The sequence below is a fragment of the Melospiza georgiana genome, chromosome 13 (genome assembly GCF_028018845.1).
Source record: "Melospiza georgiana isolate bMelGeo1 chromosome 13, bMelGeo1.pri, whole genome shotgun sequence".
NCBI classification, from domain to species: Eukaryota; Metazoa; Chordata; class Aves; order Passeriformes; family Passerellidae; genus Melospiza; species Melospiza georgiana.
The window spans coordinates 4804631-4830356 of NC_080442.1; the positions used below are offsets into that span (position 1 = coordinate 4804631).

The window sequence follows — 25726 nt, forward strand, 5'->3', positions numbered from 1 at the left end:
GCCTCCAGGTACAAGCAGATCACACTAACAATTTCTGTTTGGACTTAGCCTGATGTGTTCCACTGTACTGAATAAGGCTTTATCTCACTTCTGAACCTCTTCCATGGTGTGAGAACATTCTAGGCTGCTGCATGCCTGCATGCTTATTGTGGTCACACTTCCTCTTGTTTCTGCCTTCCTGCTCTGCTGGACACAGCACATTCTGCACCTGGGGCCAAGTGATCCCACTAATACAGCAAGAAGTGCTTGTTTAATGCAATTTGAAAGGTTTATATATCCTCTAGATACTCAGATTTGAGAAATCTCTCTCAGGCAAAGATGCATCTTAAGCACTGTGTATTTTGGAGTCCTGGCTGTTTATTGCAGCACTTTACCTGCTCCTCATTCACTGCTGCTGGATCCCTGGGCAACACAGCATGTTTGAGTGCTAACAGATGAAAGAGATGTGCTTTGCTTTGCTTCAAGTGGTTGTTAGATCTCCATCACTTCCTGATGTGGCCACATTGGTTTAGTTGGATGAAGCTCTACAAAAAGCAGGAGCTTTGTGTCCAATGCTGAGAAAGAATTTGTGAAGAATAAGCAAATTGAAGTGCAGGTTTTGAGGATCTGACTTGGAGTGTGGCCATTAGCTTCGTGAAACATGTGGCTCACGTGCCTTAAAATTAAATATGCATAAGAGGTACTCTAAAGTCATCAACCACCATATGCTTCCAGTTTTCTATAGGTTTGTGCCCCTCCAGCCACGTGTTGGTAGGAGGCAAGGAGCACAAATCCTGATGTTGTGTATGCCTGGAGTGCTGTTCCCCAGGTGTGTCTAACCAGTGGTGCTGCTGCTCTGGGTGTGCTCTGGGTTATTGGAAGGCAGTCCTTGGGTTTGTGTATCTCACCCTGTCTGGCAGAAATCCTGGAAGGAAGCTGTATTCACTTTCACCTCTGCTTTGTTTAAAAGGACATTAGGAAAACAAACACACACAGAGCCACAACAGCAGGATGCATGCAAATATTTCCAGAAAGCCCCAGCCTGAGGTTGGCAGATGTCATATGGGACTCTTCAAGCTCTTAGTAAGATCTGATAACCCTCAGTTTAACATCCCCTATGAATGGGTCTTTGATGCTAAAAGAAAAACTCTTCCAGAAGGCAGAGCTGATGTTTGAAGTGGCAGGGCTAGAGCACTTGTCCTGCCATGATTCTTTTGATTTTATGCATGTTCATTCCTTGAAGGACTAATTTTACCCATCCATCACTGAGGGCAGCTGTGTGTTTCAGATGCACAAGGAATCCCACAGTGAGTGCTGGAGCCTGCCTTCAGCAGTCCCACAGAAATGGGGGAACTCTTAGGAGCCAGGCTACTGAGAGCTGTGTGACCTGTTAGTGGGACTGCAGCTACACTTTTAACTTTCTTCTGCTTATATCATTTATTTCCCTATTATGTAAAGAGGTGATATTCCCTGATTTAAAACTTTCCTGATTGAAAAGATCAACTGATTGAAAAATGTCTGCTGCATACACATGAGGCCCTGACCTGACAGAAGTACATACATTTATAAGGTTGTGACCCTGACCTGGGTCAGAGGTTGCTGCCTCTCAGATGGTCATCCTTACACTTGCCAACAGAACATCCCTTCCCTAAAGCTCTTCCTAATATTTGTTCATAGAGGGTTGGTATGTCTTCAGGTTTTAAAAGTCCTGCTTTTAAATGTTAGAAGTGTCCTGTGTGGTTTGGGATAGGTCTGTGCTGGGCAGGATTGGCAGACACTTATTCTGCTGCCATTCAAGGGCTGGTGACAGCAGCTGAGGGCAGTGGCCTTTTCACCTGGCTCAGCTGCAGCTAAAACACTGCAGTTAAATCACTGCAGCTACATTTGTACAACACTTACATGTGACATTTAGGCAAGCCCTTAATGTGTCTGTTCTCCATCTGACTGGGAATATGGTACACAGATTCAGTAGGATTCTGAGGGAACCTCATGATTTTTGGAATTCAAGGGCTACAGTTAATCTGCATAACCAGAATTGCTTTTATATGGTGCTTCTTGCTGATTACTGGTTTGAAAAAGATCTCCACCACAAGAGGAGTGATAAGGTTCCTTTAAGTGAGTGGTTTGAGTGCAGCTCTCCCAGCTCTGCTTTGGGAGAGGGCTGCAGAGCAGGGTGCAGGTTTGATCTATGCCCAGCACAAACAGGACAGCTGAGGCTCTCCCATATACTCACAAGGCACAAAATCCTACAAAGAAGATTTCACTGCTTCTGCTCATAAAATTTACTGTGATTTTGGATGGGTTTGAGGATAGCTATGTCCCCGATCTCCTTCAGGCTCTGTATGTGCTGTAAAAATCTCAGCAAATAACAGTGAGTGCAAAATAAAGTGTTAAATTGTGCAATTAACATGGAACCACAAAATAAAACCTCAAAAGGAGGCTTTTGATAAACTGGGCCACAGTGCTTATAGTTATTGCCAGCTCTCTTCATGCAAATCTAGAAGCAGCTGCCTCTGAATAGTCTAAGTTTAAGTATGATTATTTACATTACTAATTCAGAATAATATTCTGGAATATATACTGGAATAATATACTGGAAACAGATTTCAGAGGGAAAATACACTTCCTTAGAGAAGGGTATCATTTTGTAACTGAAAAATGTGTGAATATTGACTGCAGTGGTTTAATCCATTTTCTAAAAAAAGGGTCTCAAGGCTCATGATCTCTAAGACATGCTCTCTCAGTGACCATCAATGGTTTGTTTTGTGTCAGGCAATGTTTTTGGGTTTGGGATTTTTAGAGAGATTTTTCAGCCTCCTGTTTGAGCAGTGGTGATGTCAGTTATTTACATTTCAGTAAAATGTTTGTCGTAGCTTTCAAATACATGGGAGCTGTAGACAGACAGTGTTTATCCCATTGTAAAGACTGTCAGAAATGGCTGGCTCTAACAACACACTCAGGCCCTATATTTATGTTTTATTCTCTAAACTCTTGGGCCCCTTGGGGATGGTGACCATAGCCAGGGTGAAGAGGGACAATCCCCCCAATAATACAAACTCTTCATCATCAGAAACAGAAACAATAAAATTAAAAACTGTTGAAGAACTAATGTGTGGAGCAAAAGCACTGTTAAATGGAACATGGGATAAGGTTCTTCAAATATCTCTACAGAAATTTAAAATTGCCCTGAGTATGTATATGTGTGAGTATGTGTATATAAACATATATATGACATATATATACAGACAAAATAGATTTGAGAAGCAAATACTCTGTTATAAAGACTCAGTATTGTTGCTTAAAGTATATTGAAGAATACAGTGAGAATTGTGATTCCCAAACTCTTGCACATTGAATTCTGGTGCTGCAGTTATTTGCACCCAAGGAACTGTGTATTCCTGGTATAGCAGGTATGGCCTTCAGAGAGAGAATTGCCATCCTGTCTGTCGCCATCTTACATAAGTCAAAAAAAAGCATTGTGAAAATTGCAGTCATAGTGAATTTACCTTAAACATGAAGCAGTGGCTTGACCCTCACTGTATTTTGGGATTTTGCCTATCTCCATGCACGTGCGCAGAGGCACAGTTCCTGTATGTAATTTAACTTACATCATTCTCTAGAGCCTCACAGTGAATTCATTTCTTAGCTGACTGAGGATTTCAGAAGTTGACCTTTGGGCATTGTTGTAGCCATGAGCAGCGTGCCCGGCAGGTTTGTGAGCAGTGTGCATGGCAGGTTTGTGAGCAGGGCTGCTCCTGGCAGGTTTGTGAGCAGGGCTGTGCCTGGCAGGTTTGTGAGCCGGGCTGCTCCTGGCAGGTTTGTGAGCAGGGCTGTGCCTGGCAGGTTTGTGAGCAGGGCTGTGCCCAGCAGGTTTGTGAGCAGGGGTGTTCATGGCAGGTTTGTGAGCAGTGTGCCTGGCAGGTTTGTGAGCAGTGTGCCTGGCAGGTTTGTGAGCAGTGTGCCTGGCAGGTTTGTGAGCAGTGTGCCTGGCAGGTTTGTGAGCAGGGTGCCCGGCAGGTTTGTGAGCAGTGTGCCTGGCAGGTTTGTGAGCAGGGCTGCTCCTGGCAGGTTTGTGAGCAGAGCTGTGCCCGGCAGGTTTGTGAGCAGTGTGCCTGGCAGGTTTGTGAGCAGTGTGCCTGGCAGGTTTGTGAGCAGTGTGCCTGGCAGGTTTGTGAGCAGGGCTGTGCCCGGCAGGTTTGTGAGCAGGGCTGTGCCCGGCAGGGTGGCTCTGGGCCAGCCCGTTCCTGTCCCCGTGCCCTCGGCATCTGCCGCTCTCCACTAGGGGACACCACCGGCAGAAGCGTTTGAATCCTTACAAGTCATAAATCTATTTAGAAGTAGAATTTCTCTCTGACACCAGGTTCAGACACCACAGTGCTTGGAAATCACACAGCTCTTTCTCCTGCTAAGCTGCTTACAGCAGCTGTCTCGTGGTGTGGTGCCCAGGGGAATTACCTGGATAATCGCTGCATATCCTGACAAAACCCAAACCTGCACTCACACCGAGTTCATTCTGCAGGAAAAGGGGAAGCACAGCTATGCACAGCTCTCATTTCAAAAGGAAACAGCTGTGTGCCCACAGTCCAAGGGCACCCTGGGGAGCCAGGGCTGTTGGTGCTGTCCTGGCGTGGCAGGGTCGGTGAGCACATCGGGCTGTCTGTCTGTCTGTCTGTGTGCAGCCCTGCCAGGACAAGGGCTGAGCTGTGCCACAGCTGGGGGCACACCCAGAGCTGGGCTGGGATCAGCTGCAGGGTCCCGAGGCTGCTCCTCTCCCCATCCCCTGGGAGCCCTGGGGCTCTCAGGGCAGCCTCTGCCTTTCTCTCCCCTGGCTTTTGGCCACGTGGAGATTTTCTTGCACAGTGCTCTGGTTCACACCAAAAAGCCTTCTTTTCTATCAGGCAGGGGGCAGTTCCTAGCTAAAGTTTTAAAAAACAAAACAAACACCCACATGCCACCTTAACTGTGCTTTCATCCTTACAGGTTTTCTACTCTGGAAAAGTAATTGATACTCTTATTTGTAGCAATGAGCACTTAAAACTTAAAGGTTCATTTTACAACATATGATGTATTTCTATGCAAATAGTGGATTCATATTTAAATCCATCCATTAATTTTTCAACTCAGGATACTCCTGCAGTAGCCAGTTCCAGAGCTACAGTGATGTCACATGAAGGGAAGTAATTAATCAAATGTAAAGTTGAATTATAACTGTTTAAAAAACAATTTGAAGTTCAAAATCCAAACATTAGGAAGGGTATTGAATTACAAAACATAAAAATAAGTTTTAAAACATAATTTTTTTTAAAGTAAAAACCAAATAAGTTTAAACTAAGGTTTTACCAGCTAAAAGTAGAGACCCTTGGAACTTTGTATATTGCCACTGAAAATCTAATAATTTTGCAAATACAGAAAGTAACATAGGGAATTCTGTCTTTATGCTTCCTTTGTTGCAAGTGTTAAGTACAGAACCTCAATCAGAACATGAACTCCAAAAAGGATAAAGCAGATAGAATTGTTGGAAAAGATGAGATGTAAGTAACCCTCCTGAAAGTTAATTCATTTCTTTAAAGCCTGTAACAGTGAAAATTAGAGAATTTTAATGTCTAGGTGATCATCGCTGAGTGCCAGTGATGCACAGTGCCACTCAAACACAGCTTGAAGAAGGTTCAGCAGTGTTCAAAACTATCAGGATTGTCCTGCAAGCACCAGTTTATCTGCAGATGGTCCAAGCTGCTGCTGGAGCAGAAAAATCCTCTTCTGTATCAGCTGCAGCAGCAGATTTGATAGTGCCAGCACAGAAGCAGTGGGCAAACACAGCAGGAGCTCTGTGGACAGCATTTCCCACCCCAACAGCCTTTTCCTGTCACTGCCTGGAAGAAGTCAACAGGTCAGGTGTGTGTCATGTGCTGCAGGTTGGGCAAGGCAGCTTTATCTCATCAATAATTCCTTTGCCCAGAGTTTCTGTAATCTGTGGATTAACCTTTTACCCAAGATGAACATATAAATAGGAACTTGTTACTAGGGGTCACTCACAGAATATTTTTTAACTTGTTTGCTGGAAATGGTATTATAAGGCAAGTTGAGTTCACAGATAAGCTCTGCAGTGTTCTTATTCCAAGATTATTGGGAGGTTAATTTCTGTGCCCAGTGGGTGTAGTTGAGAACTGCTGCAGGATGTAATTAAATGCTGTCAGCTTCCAGTGTTGTGCTAATTGTGGCTTTTTGCTGTCAGATCAGGCTTCTACGCCAGTTTAGAGCTAATACATCATATCAGACTGGGTATAATGGATATTTATACATTCCAGGGTATGCAAAGTTCCTCCACTACAAGACAAGAGAAATGTTTTAGTGTTGTTAAAGCCCAGGCACTGATTTCTCAGTGAGGAGAGCTGCCTGGCAGGCACATTTCTGCCAATAGCAGAGGCCAGTTTAGAAATCATAATAAAGTAATGATTAGTATGGTTTCTAAAGAAAAGTTTTTTGTTTCTTTTAGTGTGATGGTATAAATATACATATATTTTCTTTGAAGTATTTTTAGGTTCAACAGTGATTTGAGACCATCACTTCTGACCTGAGAACACATCACCCAGAGGCCTTCATGGTCTGTTCTGATGTTGCAGCACCTCACAAACCCACCCTGTTCCTGTGCCCCACAGTCCTTTGTGGCTGTCCTGGAGATGGGCTCATGGTCTGACAGGTTGGTCACAAGAGAGCACCCAAGGCAATCAGGGGAAAGCTCTGCTCAGGGTTTAAGTGCTCCTGACTTTAAACAGCCACTGCTCCCTCTCCATGTGTCCTCTCCCACACAATTTTAGTATCTTCGCTTTGGCTGGGTTGCTCTGGCTTGCACAGTCTGGGTTCAGAGAAATAAACTGCTTTCTAGTGGCTGCCAGCTCTCAGCAGTGACCTGTCAGATTCAGTGTTCAGAGAGACCTGACTTGCCTGCTCACTGGGCAGTTCATTGTCCAATAAATTTTGAGAGAGGACAGGACAAGATTATGTAATTTTACTTTCTGTTTACCTGTTTGGGAACTTTTACTTTTGTGATTAATCAGAAAAAGTCAAATTAGCCTCAGCTAATGGAACCATCTGTGGAGATCCAGGAGCTCTCTTATTATTGTTCCTCTTATTAAAGCTCTGTTGTTGCTTTCCTCCTCTAATTGATGCACTTACTCGAGGCTCTGTTATTTATAAATAGACCAGACATGTATTTTTAATAAGCACAAGTGCTGCAATGCTCAGTGCTGTCTCTCAGGGTATCCATGAGAGTAATTCTTACTTTCCCAAGCAGTGTTGTGTGTTTTCTGTAATGCTGCTTGGCATGGCTGAAAGCAGATGAAAAGAGAGCATGGAATTCCCTGGTTTACCTTTACCTGTCTTTCCTTTATGGCTTTCACAATTATGATTGTGAGGGTCCTGTCCTCATCAACAGAAGTACAGCAGGGTGCCTGTCTGGGACTTCACTGCCAAACTGAAAAGCCACAGCAGAACTTGGAAGGAGATTGTGTAAATAAGGCTCATCCTGTTCAATTAGATCATTCAGTGAGTCAGTAAAGAGTCCTATTGAATTTGGTTTGATCTGACAATGTGGGCAGATGTTAGCAAGCAGAAAAATGAGTTAAGTATATGATGGCATAGACAGAAATTAGGTTTATGTGCACAGGATGCTTAGTGTTTTCAGGACAGGCTTAAGAATAATTTTTTCAGTATTGGTATTGTCCCTAGGCCTGAACAAATTTTGGGTTGCTTGTCAATGGTAGACTTTCAGAGAGGATAGTCCAAAATGCCTCTTCTTCTTTTATTTTTGGTACAGTTAAAAAGTAAGGTGCGCCTCATTTTTTATATTGCATTTGGATGCTGTATCAAGTGCTTGCTTTTTCATCCTTTTGGTTCTTAGATATTTCTCTTGCTGTGTGCTAAATGCAGGCTCTGAAGTTGCAGCTGGCACAGCTGGGCTGTGGATGTGACAAACCAGTGTCACCCAGATGGCTCAGCAGCCACAGGCAGCTCTGCATGGCTGTGAGGTGCCAGGGATCCTCTCTCCTGCCTGAGGACACACAGACACAGCAGCTGCCTTTCCCAAAGGCCCCAAAATCACCTTTCAGGCTCAGAATGTGCACCTGGCTGAGCAGGACAAGGTGGGATGGGCTGTTTGTCAAGGCCTCCCTGCTGGGGCTTTAACCCGGCAGTTAAAGCAGTGCAGGAGGAAGGAATGGACACAAATACAAGAGAGATACTCCTTGATGGGAATAATGCCTCCCTCCAATTCAAACAACACTCAGCCAGTTCTGGCTCATGTTTTACTCCTAAACTAGTTGTTCATTGATATTCAGTGGTTGAAATTTTATTGTGGGTGAATTCACTTATGTTTGAAAACCTGTTTGAGGTTTACACCTGGAGTGGGGGATTATTTTAACACTAATTTCACTACAGAGAAGTGTTGCAGGGAGCAAAATTGCTTATTTTAATAGAGAAGACTCCTTTGGTGTGCTCTCCAGGGATTTGCACTGTATAAAGTCTGGAGAGCTACTCAAAGAGTGTAGGTTTTCTACAGTCAGAAATGTGTCCGTGGGTGTGTCTGTGCATGTAGATATACTTGTGAATTAATTTAAAGGGAGAGGAAAGGTGGAAAAAAAGGAGAAGCCAGCACAATATTCAGTTGTCTGGTTTGTTTTTCTAAGCAAGCTTTGAACTGCATTTCTTAGCCCCTGGCATTTTAGATAGAATCTTCAAACACTAGATAAAAGGAAAGAAAAAAATTCTTAAGATGGATTTTACTATATTTTACTAATTAGTTATTATTTCTTCCATGAGTTTAAAATAGAGTTGCACAAGTGTGTTCTTTCAGAAATAGAAGTCAGCATGTTTCAAAGTATTTGGTTCCATTCAGAAATAATTTCTTCTGAAATACTTCAGTTCCTGAAGTCTGTTCAAACAGGCTCTCCAGATCAGCTTCTGATTTGGACATTCTGCAGGACCAGCAGAAAACCTTCTTTGGGTTAATGAAGGAAAAATAATTTTTCTAAATTTCCTTTTTAGTCTTCATGAAAATATTTATTTTGGAGGTTTGCCTTTGAGAGAGGGTCTGCACCAGAGTATTTCAGTTAGTTCAAAATATTTCAGATAGTCAAAATGGGCTAAAGTCACATAGAGCAGAGATAGCAAAGCTGGCATTAAATCATTTCAGCTGTTGAAGCTCAGCATTATTTCTGATTCTGCTCTACTTATTAACTAATAATAATACTTTAACAGGAGAAATGTATGGAAGGGAGTACTTTGGTCCAGGACATTGGATTTCACCCAATAACTCTTGCACCAAATTAATAAATTATGATTTAACTGGGATCATATTTTTCTAGAAGATAATCAGGTTTGATTTAAAAACTTTAAATGATTGAGAGTCGACTATATATGCTAAGTATATTATGTTCATCATTAATTACTCCTGGCATTAAAAACCCCCATTTTATTCTCACCTGAATTCATTCAGTTTCAGCTTCCAAATATTGGTTGTTCCTGTGTATTATCAGACATCTTCCCATTCAGGTCCTTCCACAATGTTACCCCAGCATTTTTTTACTTTCCCCAGCATAAACCAAGTGGCACTTGTATTGTGCTTCTGGTGAGACAGATTTCCTGACCTGTGCTGCTCTACAAGTGCTGTGGTTTGCCAGTGCCCTGTGCAGGGCAGGCTTTGCTCTCCCTTCTCTCCTGGAATATTGAACACACAACCCAAAAGCTGTTGCAAAGCAGTGCTGGCTTTATTTCCCTGTGTTACTTAGTGTTACCCACTGCCTTGTATAAATGGAGCAGCATTTCCCCCCAGTTTGGTTTAATTTCTGAAGCACACAGTTCACATGGTGTGACTGCTTTAATGAGTGCAACAAAAGCCAGCCAAGTACCAGCACAGGCCAGTTGGCCTTTTCTTGTGTTTCTTTGTTGGATAGGATGGGGCATATGTGTAAATCGCTCTTTTTGAGCTGTGTGTATTTTTCTGTACCAAATGTCAGATAATGAGATGAAAACTTTATATTGAACTTTCTATTTAGTCTGCTCTTTTTTGAATTTGCCAAACATACTTGTGTCCTCGGGTAAGTGGTGCTTCCGAGGGTGCCACAGATGCCAAACCCTGATAAAATCTAGCCTATCTTGTTAATGAACACACAAACAGTTGTTCCCCATCTGCTGCCTCTGTCTGAAAGGTTAGGAAGCCCTTCCTTCTTGATCACAAAGGACATAATTATTGTCTGTAGAGGAGTCAAGTACAAAGACAGTCCATCCAGTCTGACCGCTACTACACTGCAGGCCACCAAAGATTAACAGCTGCTTCTCCTTTGATTAGGTTAGGTAATAACAGTTACTTTAGTTAATAATTGGATGGATTCCCAGGCCATGTAATTCAGGTTTAGGCTGTCATTTTTTGCTGGCATGTAGCTGAGTTGTATTATTGGAACAGAGCCTGTAATCCTATTAGTCAGTTGTCACTCAAGCCATAGGAGAGAAGGCAAATTCAGATCCATTAAGGTGTTGTAACAGGTAGGTAAATAAGTCAGCCATGCTTGCCCACTCTGCAGGGAGCTGTCTTGATTGTTTGTCCTTTTTTAAGGATTAATTTTACATTTTTAAGTATGTTTAATTCATAATTAATCCACAAAATGGTTACATGGTTTGTCTAATTTATCACAGTTTCTGTTTACTGTGCCACATGCATTAGTGTACACACACTTCCCACTAAGTTACTTGATTCATGCAGTGTTCTGCCTAAATTAGTGACTGTGGGCTTCAAATGACAAGTTTATAATGGTCCAGAGATTAAATACATGCTTCCTGTCACATCAGCTGGGTTGGCTTTTCTCCTGTGCAAACATGACCACTGCAGTTCCCAACGATGGGCTTGGGAGGGATAAGGAAAACAGGCTCTTTTCATGGCTTGGGTTTGAGTGCTGTGTCTGCTGCTCTCAGGAGCTGCATCTCTGTTTTTATTTTCCTAATGTTTAAGACACATCTAGGTAGCCTCCCCAAGGTTTTTGTGCCTCCTCATCTCTGTTAAAAAATGCAGAGATGAGAGTAATAATCATTTTTGCCTACTTGCTCATTTGTCTCTGCTCTCCTGTGTCACCAGGTAACTTCAGAGCACAGAAATCCTATTGTGTTTAAAAATCAAATTGCTTATAAATGTTATTTGAATAGTTGTGTATTTCTGAAAATAAATGTAGCAAATCAAATTTTTACACACTTTAAAAACAATTTATAAAAACATGTTTGTATATTTTCTCTTGTTTAAGGAACATGAATCACACAGTATCAATTGCAGAATAACCCTCCAATCTAAGTGTGAAGCTACTAAAGAACTGTGAAATTATGAAAGAGGTTTCCTAAACAGGAGAGCTAAATCATTTGGGAGGCCAAGTTAGAAGTTTGGAGGCTCCTTTCAAGCAGCAAAAACATGTAATGTTGGTTTATGCTCTTTTCAAATAGGGATTTAAAATTTATTCCCTGTAGGATCTATCAGTTTCCATACTCAAATGATGCCTAATCTGCTGAGCAGTTTTACAGACCTCTGTGAGCACAGGTAACAAATACAGCACTCATGGATCTAACCCAGTTTTGCTGCTGGTTGTATCTTCCTTTTACTGAAACTTCTCCCTCTCTTCCATGCACATCATTAGGAATTTATTTCCATTCATAAGCATCAAAATGCTAATGAATTTTTATGAGTAATCTAGAAAGAGGAGGGATAGGACATGTAGCTAAATCATATCAAAACAGAAGAAATTGCAGACTCCCTTTCTGCTTGGTAGAAAACTGTAGTGGTAGCAGATGTTTTTCAAAGGCAAATTAGTATTTTGACAAGTAGATTTTTATTTTAGTAAAGTATTAGACAAAAGTGAACCAGGCACTCTGAAAAAAGTCTGTCTATAAAACAAGTGATGCTCCAGGTTGAAATGGAAGGAGAACCCATAGGAAATGAAACAGCTTCAAAAGATTTATATATTTTTAGAATAGAGATGTGAAAACCTCTCCTCAGAATAGGGAGCCATTGTTGCTTCTTTCAGAGTGGCTCTAGTGACTGATCTGGGATAGGGGCAAGTTCCTTTCTGGACACTTCATTACTGGGTACTTTTGGAGAAGAGAAGAGTTCTGGGAAAAAGAATGACAGGTAAGAAAAGTTCACATGAAAAAATAGAAAAAGTTTAGCATTAAAGAGAACATGGAGTTGAGAAACAAGCCGATTAGGAAAAGGAAGCAGGGTACACGAGTTCAAGAATGGAGCAGTTGCTGAGGGGACAAACAAAATGAATGCAATAAATTGGATATAACTCAGAGTAATGGGATGAAATAGAGAAAGGGCATATTTGGTCTGAATGACAGGAAAGACTTCTTGCCTCAAGAGCTAATAGGTTGTGGCATAATATCCCATGAGAAATAGGGAAAGTGAGAAGTGGCAAGTGCTGGGCACATTTGGAGCTGGAGGAGCAGTGACAGATAAATGAGCAGTGTCAGAGCCCTCGCTGCTGTGCTGCACAGCCCCCTCTGAGCTCTCTGTGTGCTCTGCCCTGCCCTGCCAGGCTCTGCCCATCCCAGGGAAAGGCACTGTGCACACAGCAGCATCTCTGACACCTGGGGGGCAGCTGAAGGGAGCAGGGAAAGCCCTGGGCTGTGTCTGGGGCTGTGAGCCCTGGGGGAGCAGGGCAGGAGGAGGTCTGGGAGCTGTGGCTGTGGGCCAAGGTGCTCACATGAAGTCAATAAGGATGATTTATGGCAGGACTGGTCCTTTGCTGTTTGGGTCTTTTCTTTATGGCTCTACCAGGAGTTAGTGGAAAGTGTTATTGGGAGCCAAGGGAGCTTAAGGAGGCAGGGGCTTGGGATTTTTTTAGATGGGAGGAAAAGGAAGCAGAGGAAGAATATGTGAGTGAAACTCAAAAATAACTCTGCAGTTAAGGCACACTTATTGGGCTCACTGGGCTAAAATTAACTGCTAGAAATTTTACTTATCAACTAGCCAGTAGGAAATCACTGGTTGATTTTCTTAGCTGCTTGGTGAGTTGGCACACAGATTTCCACTCATTGGAGGCCAGGTATTCCTTGGAAGATAAATCTTTTGGTTGTTTAAAAATCTAAATGCAGTTCATATTAATTGTGGAAAAATGCTTCCCTTTTGAATATCTGCCTTCTGTGAATAGCTTTTCTGTAGCTTATAAATTAAATACAAAGTAGCTGTTTGCTTGACAGAAACTTAATGGAGAGAAAGTTACATGATTTAAATAAAAAGTAAGATGTACTTCTGTGTGCAGTGTCTGATCTCATAGGGAAAAATGTTGCCCATCTAAATCATATTAGAGCTCTTTAATTATTTTTGTAGTTGCTCAAATAAATATTTTATTGTCAGAGTTATTAGGGTTTTTTAACAGACTGTTATGCAGTCTGTTACAGTAGAATACATTCTTTATAGACTAGTAATAATCATGTTCATAGAGGATTTCCCATTTTTTCCCTATATGTGAAGTGCTTGCAACGCTGGCAGAAAAAAGAAGAAATTATTTCTTATTAACTAGTATATCATCATCTGACAAAATCAGAATGATCAAATACAAACTGCCAAAAAACTACAAAATTAGCAGCTTACAAGTAGAGAATAAGAAGATTTTACTTGCTTTATTGTAAACAGAGGACACTAAACCAATTTTGTAGGAAAGGACAAGAGTATAAGTTCTAAAATACTGGATCTGCTGCAGCAAAACCCCAGTCATTCAGTCATTTGCAAACTGTGACAATAACGATAGGATGGGAATTAAGTGTAAAATTCTGGTGTGTGCAAGTTCCAAGTGGATACCACGGAAAAGGGATCTGCCTAAGCTATTTTATGCGTTTTCATAAACCAAGCCTGGAGGTTGTCTTCTGTTGGAAAAGTTTGTAAAAAGGAGGAATTACCCATCTGGAAATTGTCTGTATTTTTAAAATCATACAAAGCAACATAGCTCCAAAGGAAATAGCAACAGATAAAGGTGAACTTTAATAAAGTCCCTCTAATTCAATGTCCTTACAGAAAATATGGTATTGAAGTGTATTACCTGTGTAGTGCTGGGTATGTATATGTGATAATTGAGAACATAACACCTGAGAGTTTCAATTCCTGCTCTACGTGGGCAGTGAAATGCTCTTTTTCAAAGATGTCCAACATGATAAATGAATGTATTAAGGACTTTCTACTCTGGCTGAATCCACAAGTGTCAGATGTACCCTTTATGTAAACATTTCTTTAATTTCTGTTGGTTCTCTTCTGTGTTTGTGTTTCTCCAGAACGCAGCAGATAAAATTGCATTCCGGGCTGCAGGAGGACTGACTGCTCTGGAAAATGTTCTTCAGATGGTGACTTCTCCCACCAACCTGAATGCAGCTGCCAGGGTTCCCTTTAAGTGAGTTTGATGGGTCTTTCACCTGCACTTAGAATCACTGGAATATTCATTTCATATCTGCTGCTTCACTGCTTCTTCTTCTCCTAGTCCTGGGTGGGACTTTAGAGCAAAAAACTGTGCTGTTCTCTGTGCCATGGAAGGGGAAAGACATTTCCACTCAGCCACTGGTTTCCTAACTTGGTGGTTTTAGTTTGAGCTGTGATATATTTGAGCAGCAGCTAATTGTGTAAAAAGAGAAAAGACAAAACTGTGTTTTAACAGAGGAGGAGATCCATATCTTTTGAAGTTAGTCTGCAGAGATCTCTAGTGGGAAGCAGGGGAATTTTTTAAAGGGTTGTAATTCACAGGAATCTGTCTGCTTTCAAAATGAAATAGTTGCAAGATACTGCTAGCTGAAAGGGCGTCTACAAACAGGTAAATCAAAATTCTTGTGGATTAGAGAAATTCCTCTTTACGGAACAGAAGAATGGAAGGCTTTAAATGCCTAATCCCTAAAAAAGAAGGTGGTGACTATACAGAATTCCTGCAAAGCCTGGTACCTCAAAAGCATGCTCTTTTCCCTAATCTCTAACTGTAGGTTTTATACAGTTAAGGGCACATAGGTGCTTTCAGAGCACAGCTGGGCATGGTCTTAATGCAAACCCATAATATCCTGGTGTGTACCATTGTCATAATTTGTAGATATTTTGTAATATTGGTGTAATTGTAATTTAGGCACTGCTGCAATGTAGTGTGAGAGTTCAGATGAAAACTGGCTGATAATGCATTATGGGACATACATAAGTGTGAAGTGCTAGGAAAGACCACTAAGGAAAAAACATTTTTAGATATCTTGACTTTGCACTTCTAAGAGAATAAATAAAATCCCTGCCTTTGCAGTCGTGCCAAATGCACTTGCTGCAGGTCCAGCCAGCTCCTCTGGTGTGCAGTCCTGAGCTGGGTCTGTGGGGAGCAGCTCATGGACAGCCCTGGGTCTTCTTCATCTTCAGAGTCTCTAATTTTGAGTGATCTCATCAGTGTGGGATAAACTTCACTAGGGACAGGATTGCACTGTATGCCCCCATAAAGCCTAGTTTAAATTGAGTTTAAATTCTTAGAATGTACACAACCCATACATCTTTGATTTTTGTTCTTTCCTTTTAAGAATAGTCTTGTTTTGGTAGCCTTTGTTGAGAAGGTTTGAGAACATTGTGTTTACATTGCTGAAAACATTGTGTTTGAAGTTTGTGAGGCATTTTGAGGATGTACTTTTGTGCTGATAAATAAAGCTCCATGTCAGCCACACTTGTGTAACAGAAATCACATCCCAGCAGTCGATGAGAGGTTCTCCTTTCTCTAACAGTCACTGTCTATCTCACAGCCCTTTCAGACCAGTGATCACTCAGATTCCTGAGCCTGTTCATGACTGAATTATAAAAAGAGTTTTTGCATCTTTGAAAAATTCTCTAAACATTGTTTTATTAAGACAGATTTTCCACTAGCTGTATTTCCGAAGGAAGTACAGGGGCAGAAAAGAGATTCATATAAACTGTTCTGACAGCATTGTGTGTTAAAAACATCTTCTGAAGAGTTTTGCTCCACTCCTGAAATACAGCATTTCATTCAACTTCACAGCAAATTGCAGTTTCCAGTTTGTAAGCACCTGAAAGTATGGCAGTTGGAAAATTATCCATCAGCTTGCACGTCATTTGACACAGGATCCTGCTCTCTAAAGCAAACTGCTCTTGCAGGCTTGGTCTGTGAGAGTCTGGCTTAGGGAGTCTGGAGTCAGCTGGAAGTGGCCCAAGGATCTTGGTCTTGCTGCCTGGGATGCAGAGGCTCCTCTCTTGGTATTTCTGTGGCCTTTTTGGTGGGGAAGAATGTTCTGTGCAATCTGCACCTCAACTGTTGAAAGCAACAATAGTTCCAGAGGGTGAGACTTGCTATGAGCAGTTTGAACCAGGCACAAACCATATTCACAGGTATTGCTAGGGTCTCACTGAAAGGATTGAAGAAATTTTTCACATACAGAGTGTTCAAGGGAGGTTCAGAACAAAGGGCAATCACCGAATATGTTTAATTCTTTAAACGAGGAAGAAAATTCAGATCACATTTCTCATTTAATGTTGAAACAAGTTTGAAGTTACTTTTCTTTCTTTTGTGCAAATGTCATTTACATCCTGATTTCTTGAACTTTGAATCTAGTGAAGGAGCAGTTTTCTCTAGCAATTTCCTCTGTTTAAAGACAAAGCAAAGCCCTGTGGAGAGAAGTTGAATGAAGATCTTTCATGAATTGCCCTCCAGTCTTCCCCCAGCCAAATATGCTTTGCTAAAGGACACTGCTGTACTTCAGATTGTTTGTGGGTTCTTGCAATGTTTAACCATTTGTACACATCTTAAATTGAGAATTTGTCTGTTGCTTTGTGATGAGGATAAGCTATTTACAAGTAGGTGAGGAGATTACATGGGCTATTATCTACATCTCTCTTTCCCCAAAATCCTGGCTGTATGGTGCAGCTCAGAACTTTAATCCCATGTCTACAAGATAAAGCTTTATTATCAGAAGATTTAACAATATGCCTGTTGTTTTGTACCACTGTCCAGCTCAGTAGTCAGAGCAGCAGGATGGGAAATGCAGTGAGGAGGACATGACATTTATGAGACAGATGATACATTTGGTGTTGGGGCAATTTTCCTCCCCTTCAAATAAATCACTGGAAAAGGGAAAGAGAAAACAGTGGGTTATAGTAAGTTTTGTTTTTGGTGTTAACATAAAGATTATTGTCCAGCCATATTATTTCTCAAAGCAGCATTTTGTAGTGTTCCAGGATTTATCCACTTCTCCACAAAACAAGACACAGTCAGCAGAATTTTTAAGGATTTTGGAGCCCTATGATATTCTTCTTGTACAGAAAAGCAAATGGGAGCTGCATAGCAGAACAATTGAATGCCTTCAGATGAGGAGCAGGAGATGAGTCTCCTCCCCTGGGTTGCCTTGCAATGTGCAGCTCATTTACCATGACATGTTGGTAACAAACCTGCTAACAAGTGAGGCTTGTAGGGTTTGTTTAATTAGCATTTGGGAAATGCTTTGACTTCCTTGAGTGATGAGTATTTTAAAAGAGAAATTGGCAGTAATTGTGTAAGGAACAATGTTGGACCTTTACAAGTTGAGATGGGATTGAAGTCAAGTTTAATATATCTTCTGTTTTCATACACTTTCTTGCATCATATATTTAAAGCAAATATTATCAGGGTAAAAAAGCTCAAACCATAATTACATACATAAAAAGAAGAAATTAGTGTCCCCATAATATTTTGGATAGCATTGATACGAATGACATTTTTCACTAAGAACTATTTTAAACTAAGAGCTGGTTTTGTATCTTGTTCTGTGTAATTTTTACTTGTGTTTAGGAACATACACTTTTTAAGCTGTGGTGTTGCTGTTCATGAAGTTTTATTGTTGTTTCAGTCCATATTTTTACCTTGATGGTTCCTTACCCATTCCACTCTACAGCCATTCTTTGCACCATTTTTCAGTAATATTTCACTTCCCAATTCATTGCAACTCAGCAGGTAACTTCCAATAAAGATCCCCTTCCCCATCAGACTGCTGCATAACATTCAAACTGGTTAAAAATGAGCAGTTTTCTACTGAATTAACACATCCTAAATTTGATAGTGTTTAGTGTTGTATTATTGCACTGCCAAACTGAGCTTTTAGGATTATTCATTGATAATCAAAGTAGATTCATTTGTAACATCAGAAATTGTAAGAATAGGGAAGAGCTTTACACTTGAAACAGGTAAATTGTTGTATGTTGATGATGCCCTGGGTTTTGTAAAGCATAAGTTGAGTTCTTGCCTCTGTATCCTGATGCACTATCATGGATTAGTTTTCCATGATTGCATGTTGTTAATGCCTCAGTATTTTTAATATAAGTTTGTCAACTTGTTTATATCAGGCAAATTGAGGAAATGAAGATGAGCTAACATTAAAAAATAATCACGTGCAGATATATAAACTGTTGAGATCTAGCTTTATTAAAATGAATCCTCCTCTCCTCCTCCTTCATATTCATGTAAAATAAACATAACATACAGATGCGTATTTTTTTCTAGTTTAAAGACAGATTTCTTTTTTGGCTCCAAGCTTGTGTACCATAAGGAGGTTTTTATAATTGGATTTACTCTGGAGGAAAGCTTTGCATCCGAGGGCAGCCTGGCCATGGGCTGGAGTGAACGTGCAGGGGCCAGAGCTGAAAGCTGATTTGTGGCTGTGATACAAAGTTTAGAGCAATAGCCGTAATCAATAACCACCTGCTTTGCAGAGCCTCCTGCTCCAGCCCTTCAGCTGCCTCTGGCATCTCTGGAGATAACACCTTTGCAATTCAGAGCAGTTATTTTCCTCCAGAAGGGAAGAAGAGGGTGGAAAGTGAATTGGGTTTTCCATGCCAGCCAGTTGAAGGTGTGGGTGAATAAAGTTGTGGCTCTGCCGTTCGCAGCCCCTCGCTTGTCTCGGCGGCCTTGTGCAGAAATGGTGACAGTTGACAGCTGTTGTTCTCTTAATAAGATTAAAGTAAAGAAATTAGTTGTGCTGTCTCTAATCTGCCATTTAACACTGCCAACCACCTGGGGACACTTCTGTGTGACACTCGTGGTGCTGGATTGCAGTCAGGCCGTGGCGCCGCGGCAGAGCTGAGCGCGCTGTGATCAGAATGTGTTCAGACGAGCTGCTGGTAGCAAGCCTATGGTATCAGTTAAGGGAACCCTCTTTATTGCTGTGAAAAATTCATTTGACATCCATTTGCTTCCAGCACCTTTTCAAAGGCATTATCAGAGTCTCTGGAAGCAGCAGTACTCTTTGTGACGTGAGGGTCACTTGGGAAATAAGGAAGCGTGATGCATTCGCACAGTGGAACTTGGTCTTTAGATGAAGTGAGAAGTTTTTGTGTTTTCAAGTGTAAAATAAATTATCCTCTTAGGAATTAGGAATCCCATATATCAAAAAGCATTTATTGCAGTGAATTAACTAAATCACCTCAGAACTCTGAAATGCTGTCAGAATTAACCTACAAGTTCATATTTGACACTTTGGATGAATTATAATGTTTATATTTAAATAGAATTGATCTTTGTTTTAGAATAGCTGATAAAATGACAGAAGCTGATTTAAAGCATCTTCTCAACAGAAAATAGATACTACCAATATAGTTTCTTCTCTCTCCCCCTCTAAACATACCTACTCAAGGGAATAATCTTCATGAAAGATAGAAGGAGGTGCCTAATGAAAATATTTTTCAGCAGTACTGAGAGAAGGGAACTAAATCCCCTTATATGAAAGGAGAGGAAGAGAGAGTAGTGTTGCAGACAGATTTGTAAAAGTGTATGTGAAGCATCCTGCTTCAATTATCTCTAGGTGTTATCCTTGTATGGTAAAAATTAGGTGAAATAGATGAAAATTAACCTGCCTTTGGTCAATAAGTCATTATTTAATATTGTTTTCATGTCATGTAAGCTGCAGATTGAAATTGATTTATTTAGGCAGTAAAATTAATTGCCAGTACAGTTAGATTAATATAACTAGTAATATGATGATTGTCAGAAAAGGAGGGAAAGTATAAATGTTCATTCACTTATTTTCTAAATTCTCCAGCTGAAGAGAATACAATCCAGCCATACAAATTAAAGAATTTTACTCAACTTTTTCTGGCCTCTGAGCATTTCCAGCTTTCCTTTGCTTGAGAAATACAATGTATGTGAGAGGTTTCCAGTTCAGCTCTGGGGAGCCAGGCTGAGGGACCAGATGCCACAGCAATGAGCCCAGCATCAGCAAAGCCACAGTCCTTATTGTGTAAATCATTTTGTTGTTCCAAAAAGTATTTTAGGAGAAAGATAAAGCCTAAAACTCAGCTCCAGAAGTATTCTGAATTAGTCTGCAGCTTGTTCTGTTAAATACCAGCTTTGATGGTTTCAGTGCAGTAACTTGGTGTTTGTTGCAGCCCCACTTTTGTATGACCTTTCAGCAGTGCTCATAATTTATTTTCTTCTTTGAAGCTTATTTGAACTTAGTCACATTTTTTCATATGTTGAGAAAAACTCAACAAAGTGAAAGTTCTTTTTATTTTGGTTTACTTTAGAGAAACAGTTTGAGTGTCTAGCCATCTGTATTTATATTGGATATATTCATGATGCATTTATGTTGTGTGTGTGTTTGTGAAGTAACAGTGATGGCTTTTGTGATAAGCAGAGCTCAAGAAACAAACTTTTTGTTTACTCTGAAATAGGGTTCTCTTTGGTAAGATTAATCTTCTCTGTGAGAATATTCTCTAGGACTGGTCCCAGCTTCCCTGCAGGGCCTGTTTTGAGGAGAACACTTCAATTGGAGCAAATGGAAGTCACTGCCCATGGTGCAGAGAGCAGTTGTGCACGTGCTTGTTTTGTGTTGTTCCCCTTGCAAAGCTGTGCCCTCTCCCCCAGCCACAGGTGGGGCTCCCCAGTGCTGCTGGAGCTGCCCAGCAGCACTGCAGGCTCTGAGGGGACAATGGGGCTGCACAGCAGCACTGCAGGCTCTGAGGAGGGTACAGTGGAGCTGCACATCAGCACTGCAGGCTGTGAGGGGACAATGGAGCTGCACAGCAGCACTGCAGGCTGTGAGGGGACAATGGAGCTGCACAGCAGCACTGCAGGCTGTGAGGGGACAATGGAGCTGCACAGTAGCACTGCAGGCTGTGAGGGGACAATGGAGCTGCACAGCAGCACTGCAGGCTGTGAGGGGACAGTGGAGCTGCACAGCAGCACTGCAGGCTCTGAGGGACAATGGAGCTGCACATCAGCACTGCAGGCTGTGAGGGGACAATGGAGCTGCACAGCAGCACTGCAGGCTTGAGGGGACAGGGGAGCTGCACAGCAGCACTGCAGGCTCTGAGGAGGGGACAGTGGAGCTGCACAGCAGCACTGCAGGCTCTGAAGAGGGGACGGTGGAGCTGCACAGCAGCACTGCAGGCTCTGAGGAGGGGACAGTGGAGCTGCACAGCAGCACTGCAGGCTCTGAGGGGACAATGGAGCTGCACATCAGCACTGCAGGCTCTGAGGGGACAATGGAGCTGCACATCAGCACTGCTGGCTCTGAGGAGAGGCGTCAATGTGACCCCAGAGCACCTGGGCCAGCACCTGCTGGCTTTTCCAGCTCCCTGGGCATCCCTGTCCCTTGTGCTGAGCCCAGGCCCTGCTGAGCTGGGAGCTGCTGTCAGGTACTTCCCACAGGGCTTGAGGTCAGTGTGTTCTGTAGCTGTAAGCCACACAGAGAGAAATGTTACCTATCCAGGTATGAAATTGGCTGATATTCTGTGTCAGTTCTGGTCAGAGTTTTGGTTACAGGAGATTGCAGTACCTATAGAGTGTGTGGCTTCTGATAAGTATGGCTTTACTGTTTTAAAGTTATTGAATTGATTTCATTTAAGGTATTATTTGAAGAAAATAATTGTGAATTCCTGCAAGCTTATTTTTTGATGCTGCCATTTATTTGGTTTTAATTTACTTAAGTAAGTAAAATTCTATTTTTTCTTCCCTTCTGACTTTTTAGGTCACTGTGCAGTACAGTAAATGTTTACAGCCTGACCTGCAGCAACTGCATAGAAAACTGCACCTATGTTCTCTTTAGTAATAAGATCACTTTTCTGATGGACCTGTTGATACACCAGTTTACGGTAGGTAAAATAACTTCTTTAATTTGTAAATTTTTGCATGCTTCACAAACATGTTAAAGTATTTAGAGTATAAGAACACCAGGAGGTAAAGAATAAAAGCTTGAAAGATTAAAATTCATTTGTTGTTTGTATTTGGTGGCTGTATCTACTGTACTCTGTAGAAATTGATGTATTTGCTTCTACTAATGACTTCTGCAAAAGCATGTGTACCAGGGGCCCTGTGAGTGGATATTCTATCTTTTTCTGAGGTTGTTTTCTTTAATTCACCCTATAGGAATATTTAGACTATAGACCACCATGAGTTGTGACTGTGTGTTTGATTCTTACTTGTTTGAGTGTCACGAATCTTAAGTCAGGTCAATGCATTGCCAGAGTCTGATTTGCTGAAGTGCTTAAATAGGACTCTTTAGCAATGAAAGTTTTAATTTTCCAATGTTTCATTTAATTTGAAATGTCATTAAATATTTTATTTGAAAACTCATTTTTAATTCATAGTGACCTGCTCATCATAAGATATTTAGTCCTGGTTTTTTACTTATAAATTGTGTGTATGTGTTTTCATGAGCCAAGCAGTTTGTTAATTGAAAAGTTATGTACATACTTTGAATAATTTAAGCCACGCTGTTAGAATCAACAAGCCATAGGGCTGTTGATGAACACTTTGAAAGGATGGTCCGAGGTCTGTGGCACAAAGCAAACAGAGTGCGGGCTGTGCGCTCTGCCGTGGGGTGTCAGGTGTCACTGGAAGGGGCGGGGCAGTGGGGAATAGTTGGGAATCACCCCCCAGGATGGATTTCCAGGGCTCAGACAGCACTCTGGAGATTAAGTTTAAAAAAAAAAAATTAAAAAGAACAAATTTGAAGTTATAAAATTAGGAGAGATGAGTCAGAATCAAGACAAGTTGACAATCAAGAATAAGGCTTGGGAGCCCTGTGACAATTCACCTCCTCTGCCTCAGCCTGTAGAGGAAGCTGTAAGACCAACTGCTCCTTCTAAAGCCTCCTATTTTTCTCCTTTTACACAGAGTAAAGCAAAGAAAATATCAATAGTGAGAGTAATAAAATGAGAGCAGAAAACACCACCCACTTTTACTGAGGGAACCACGTCAGGAATTGTTAAGTTTGTTAATGCTCCCCTTTAACCAGGGGATGTAAAGAAAAAATTTAAAAAGTTGAATGATGGGCAAGAGAAAAGATTAGAGAAAGAAAGAGAGCTTGAGAAGTTAGATGAGAAAGGATTAAGAGAAAAAAGGAGAGTGCAAAAATTGTTAAAAGGAGCACAAAAAGTTTATGTGAGAAAAAATAAAGAAACCCAAGTTAATTAATTAAGGAAGTTAATTTGACACAGTACCAGTTAAAGTTATTTTGAATGAGTACCTGAACATAGAGCAAAGAAATGTAACTGTACCAGACCCGAGACAACTTGAAAGAAAAAGTACCTTCCTCTTTGTGTTGTCCTATTGTAAATAAAGGTGAGTAAAACAGTTTTATTGAAAGGGTGCTCTTGGGGATCAGGCTGGGGAATCACCCCTGGCTGGGGAATCCCCCAGCACCTCCCTGTGCCGGGGCTGCTGTGCTGCCAGAGCCTGCCTGCCCTCACAGGGAGCGCTGCACAGAGACCTGCACCTCCTGCAGGAGCACAGAGGGCATGTCTCAGGCCACCTAGAGCTCAGAGATACTGCAGAAGGAAAATTTACTGCACTTAGAGCTCTTTTCAGTCTGTTGCCAAATACTACCCTTGAATTGCAGCAAAACTGTAATTAAAGCTTAATGTTTCCCATGATCCACAGTGGACTTTTCTTTCCTATACAGAAAGTCTCTTATGTTCTCTTCATGCAGAATTGGCCCTTAAACTGGGATATCTTCAGAGTTCCATGAAGTGCATATTTGAGTACAAAACCCAAAAACAGTGCTGCTTTTCTAACCCTGATTTTTCTCTCTTGAAAATATAATAAATCAGATCAAGTTTGAATTTTCTTTTTTTTTTTACAAAAAAGAAATGTACAAACTGAGAGCAGCTCTGAATACCAAAATACTAAAATATACCCCCAGAGACTTTTAACTGCCTCCACTTTTCCTGGTTGGATGAGCCATCTGATGCAGTCTTTGCCTATGTCATGTGTATTTCCAATTACTGTTGGAAAATAAAACCCAAAGTAATACCAGAAGTAATAAATGAGAATATATATTTGCAAGGTTTTAACAAATTATTAAACAAGTACACCAATATTTGCTGAACACAGAAACAGTACTGTTTTGAGAAACATTTCAATATAATCTTGAATACATCCAGTATGAACCTTATTTCCAGCCAGTTTCATGTGGATTTAGTTTTGGTTTGGGTTTTTTGTGTGTGTGTGTGTGTGTCATCCAGCCTGTCCAGGTTAATAGTTTGAAGTATCCTATTCAGACCTTTCTTTGCCTCCTGCCTTAAGGCACTGGTAGGAAACCTTCTGTAGCCTGACTTACCCTGTTACCTTCCTCAGCCTCCTTAGCTCTGGTAATGCCTAAATCAGTGTCTGTTGAGGACAGCAGGGCTGTTTCCTGATTTCCATGATTAATGGATCAAACCTTTCCACCTACATTCCTACAGCTCTTGTGCTGGAGTTGGAGCTTCATTTATTTACTGCTGTCTCTGCTCTTCTTTGTCTACTGTAGCCAGAAGATTGTTGTACAATAATTGTAGCTTTTCTAGTTGTGTGTTTTGAAAGGTTTCATACCAACACAACCAAGTAATTAATGGAGCTATAGGCATGTAAGGATCATTTAATACTTTGGGATTTTATTTCCAGTCAAGTGACAGCAGTCAGGTACTTTCCAAAAGATATCTGAGAAGCCATGCACCTAAACCATACCTGTCTGTGGGATACCATGGCACATCCCTGTGATTGTTTTTTAAGGCAATCTTTAAAGGAATAGTATCTGAAAATTCTAAGACATCATTAGTGAATGTGCAATGAATGTTAGATGATGTAGCCATCAAACAAATGTAGGGATCAAAACTCAGTTGCTGGTTACTTTTTTCTTCTCCAAAATACAGTGCTTAAATTTGGACCATATTTGAGGTTAGTGTCCTATGACATTTTACTGGGTTTAAGATAATCTGGCTATCTAGTCACAGGAAAGTAATTTTTCTCCTCCACTTCTTGCCTGGAATGTGCTGCCATGTAGTTTGGGTTCTTCAGAATGACAGTATACATCCTATTGCAGTTTCTTCACCACTCGTGGCCAGTTTTTGTTTTAGTCTTCTGTGCTGCATGAAATAAAGCAGCTCCATGTTAGCACTGATGATGGCAAGAGCTGTGAAATCCAAGGTACATCTGTGCTGCTGGGCTTTTCCAGTCCATTTTGAAATTACATCTGTCCCCACAGGGTTCAGCTGTGTGGCGCTGCAGTTCCCTCAGTCCCTAATAACAACCTGACCAGGGATGACTTTATGACGCTCCTATCCCCATTGGTCTGCCCAGAAAAAAAGTTTTGCACCTTTTTTAGGACTGGTTCTGAGAGCAGAGAGGGGAGAGAAGAAGTCCACAGTTTGTTTTCAGACACTGCACTCACTCCTCCACATTCATGCTCCTGGACTGCATTGTCTGCAGACAGACAGACAGCAGGACAGAGCTCTCCTTTGCTTTTAGTTAGT

The 25726-nt window shown here is 41.2% G+C and overlaps 1 protein-coding gene across 2 annotated transcripts in view; it reads left to right on the top strand.

Moving 5' to 3' along the window:
- Positions 1-25726, top strand: part of SCAPER (S-phase cyclin A associated protein in the ER) — a 136043-nt gene that overhangs the window by 71084 nt on the left and 39233 nt on the right. For both annotated transcript variants that reach the window (XM_058033388.1, XM_058033389.1), the window contains exons 24-25: positions 14281-14396; positions 21964-22087. In XM_058033388.1, coding sequence (XP_057889371.1) covers positions 14281-14396; positions 21964-22087 — 240 coding nt within the window. The remainder of the gene's footprint in view (positions 1-14280; positions 14397-21963; positions 22088-25726) is intronic.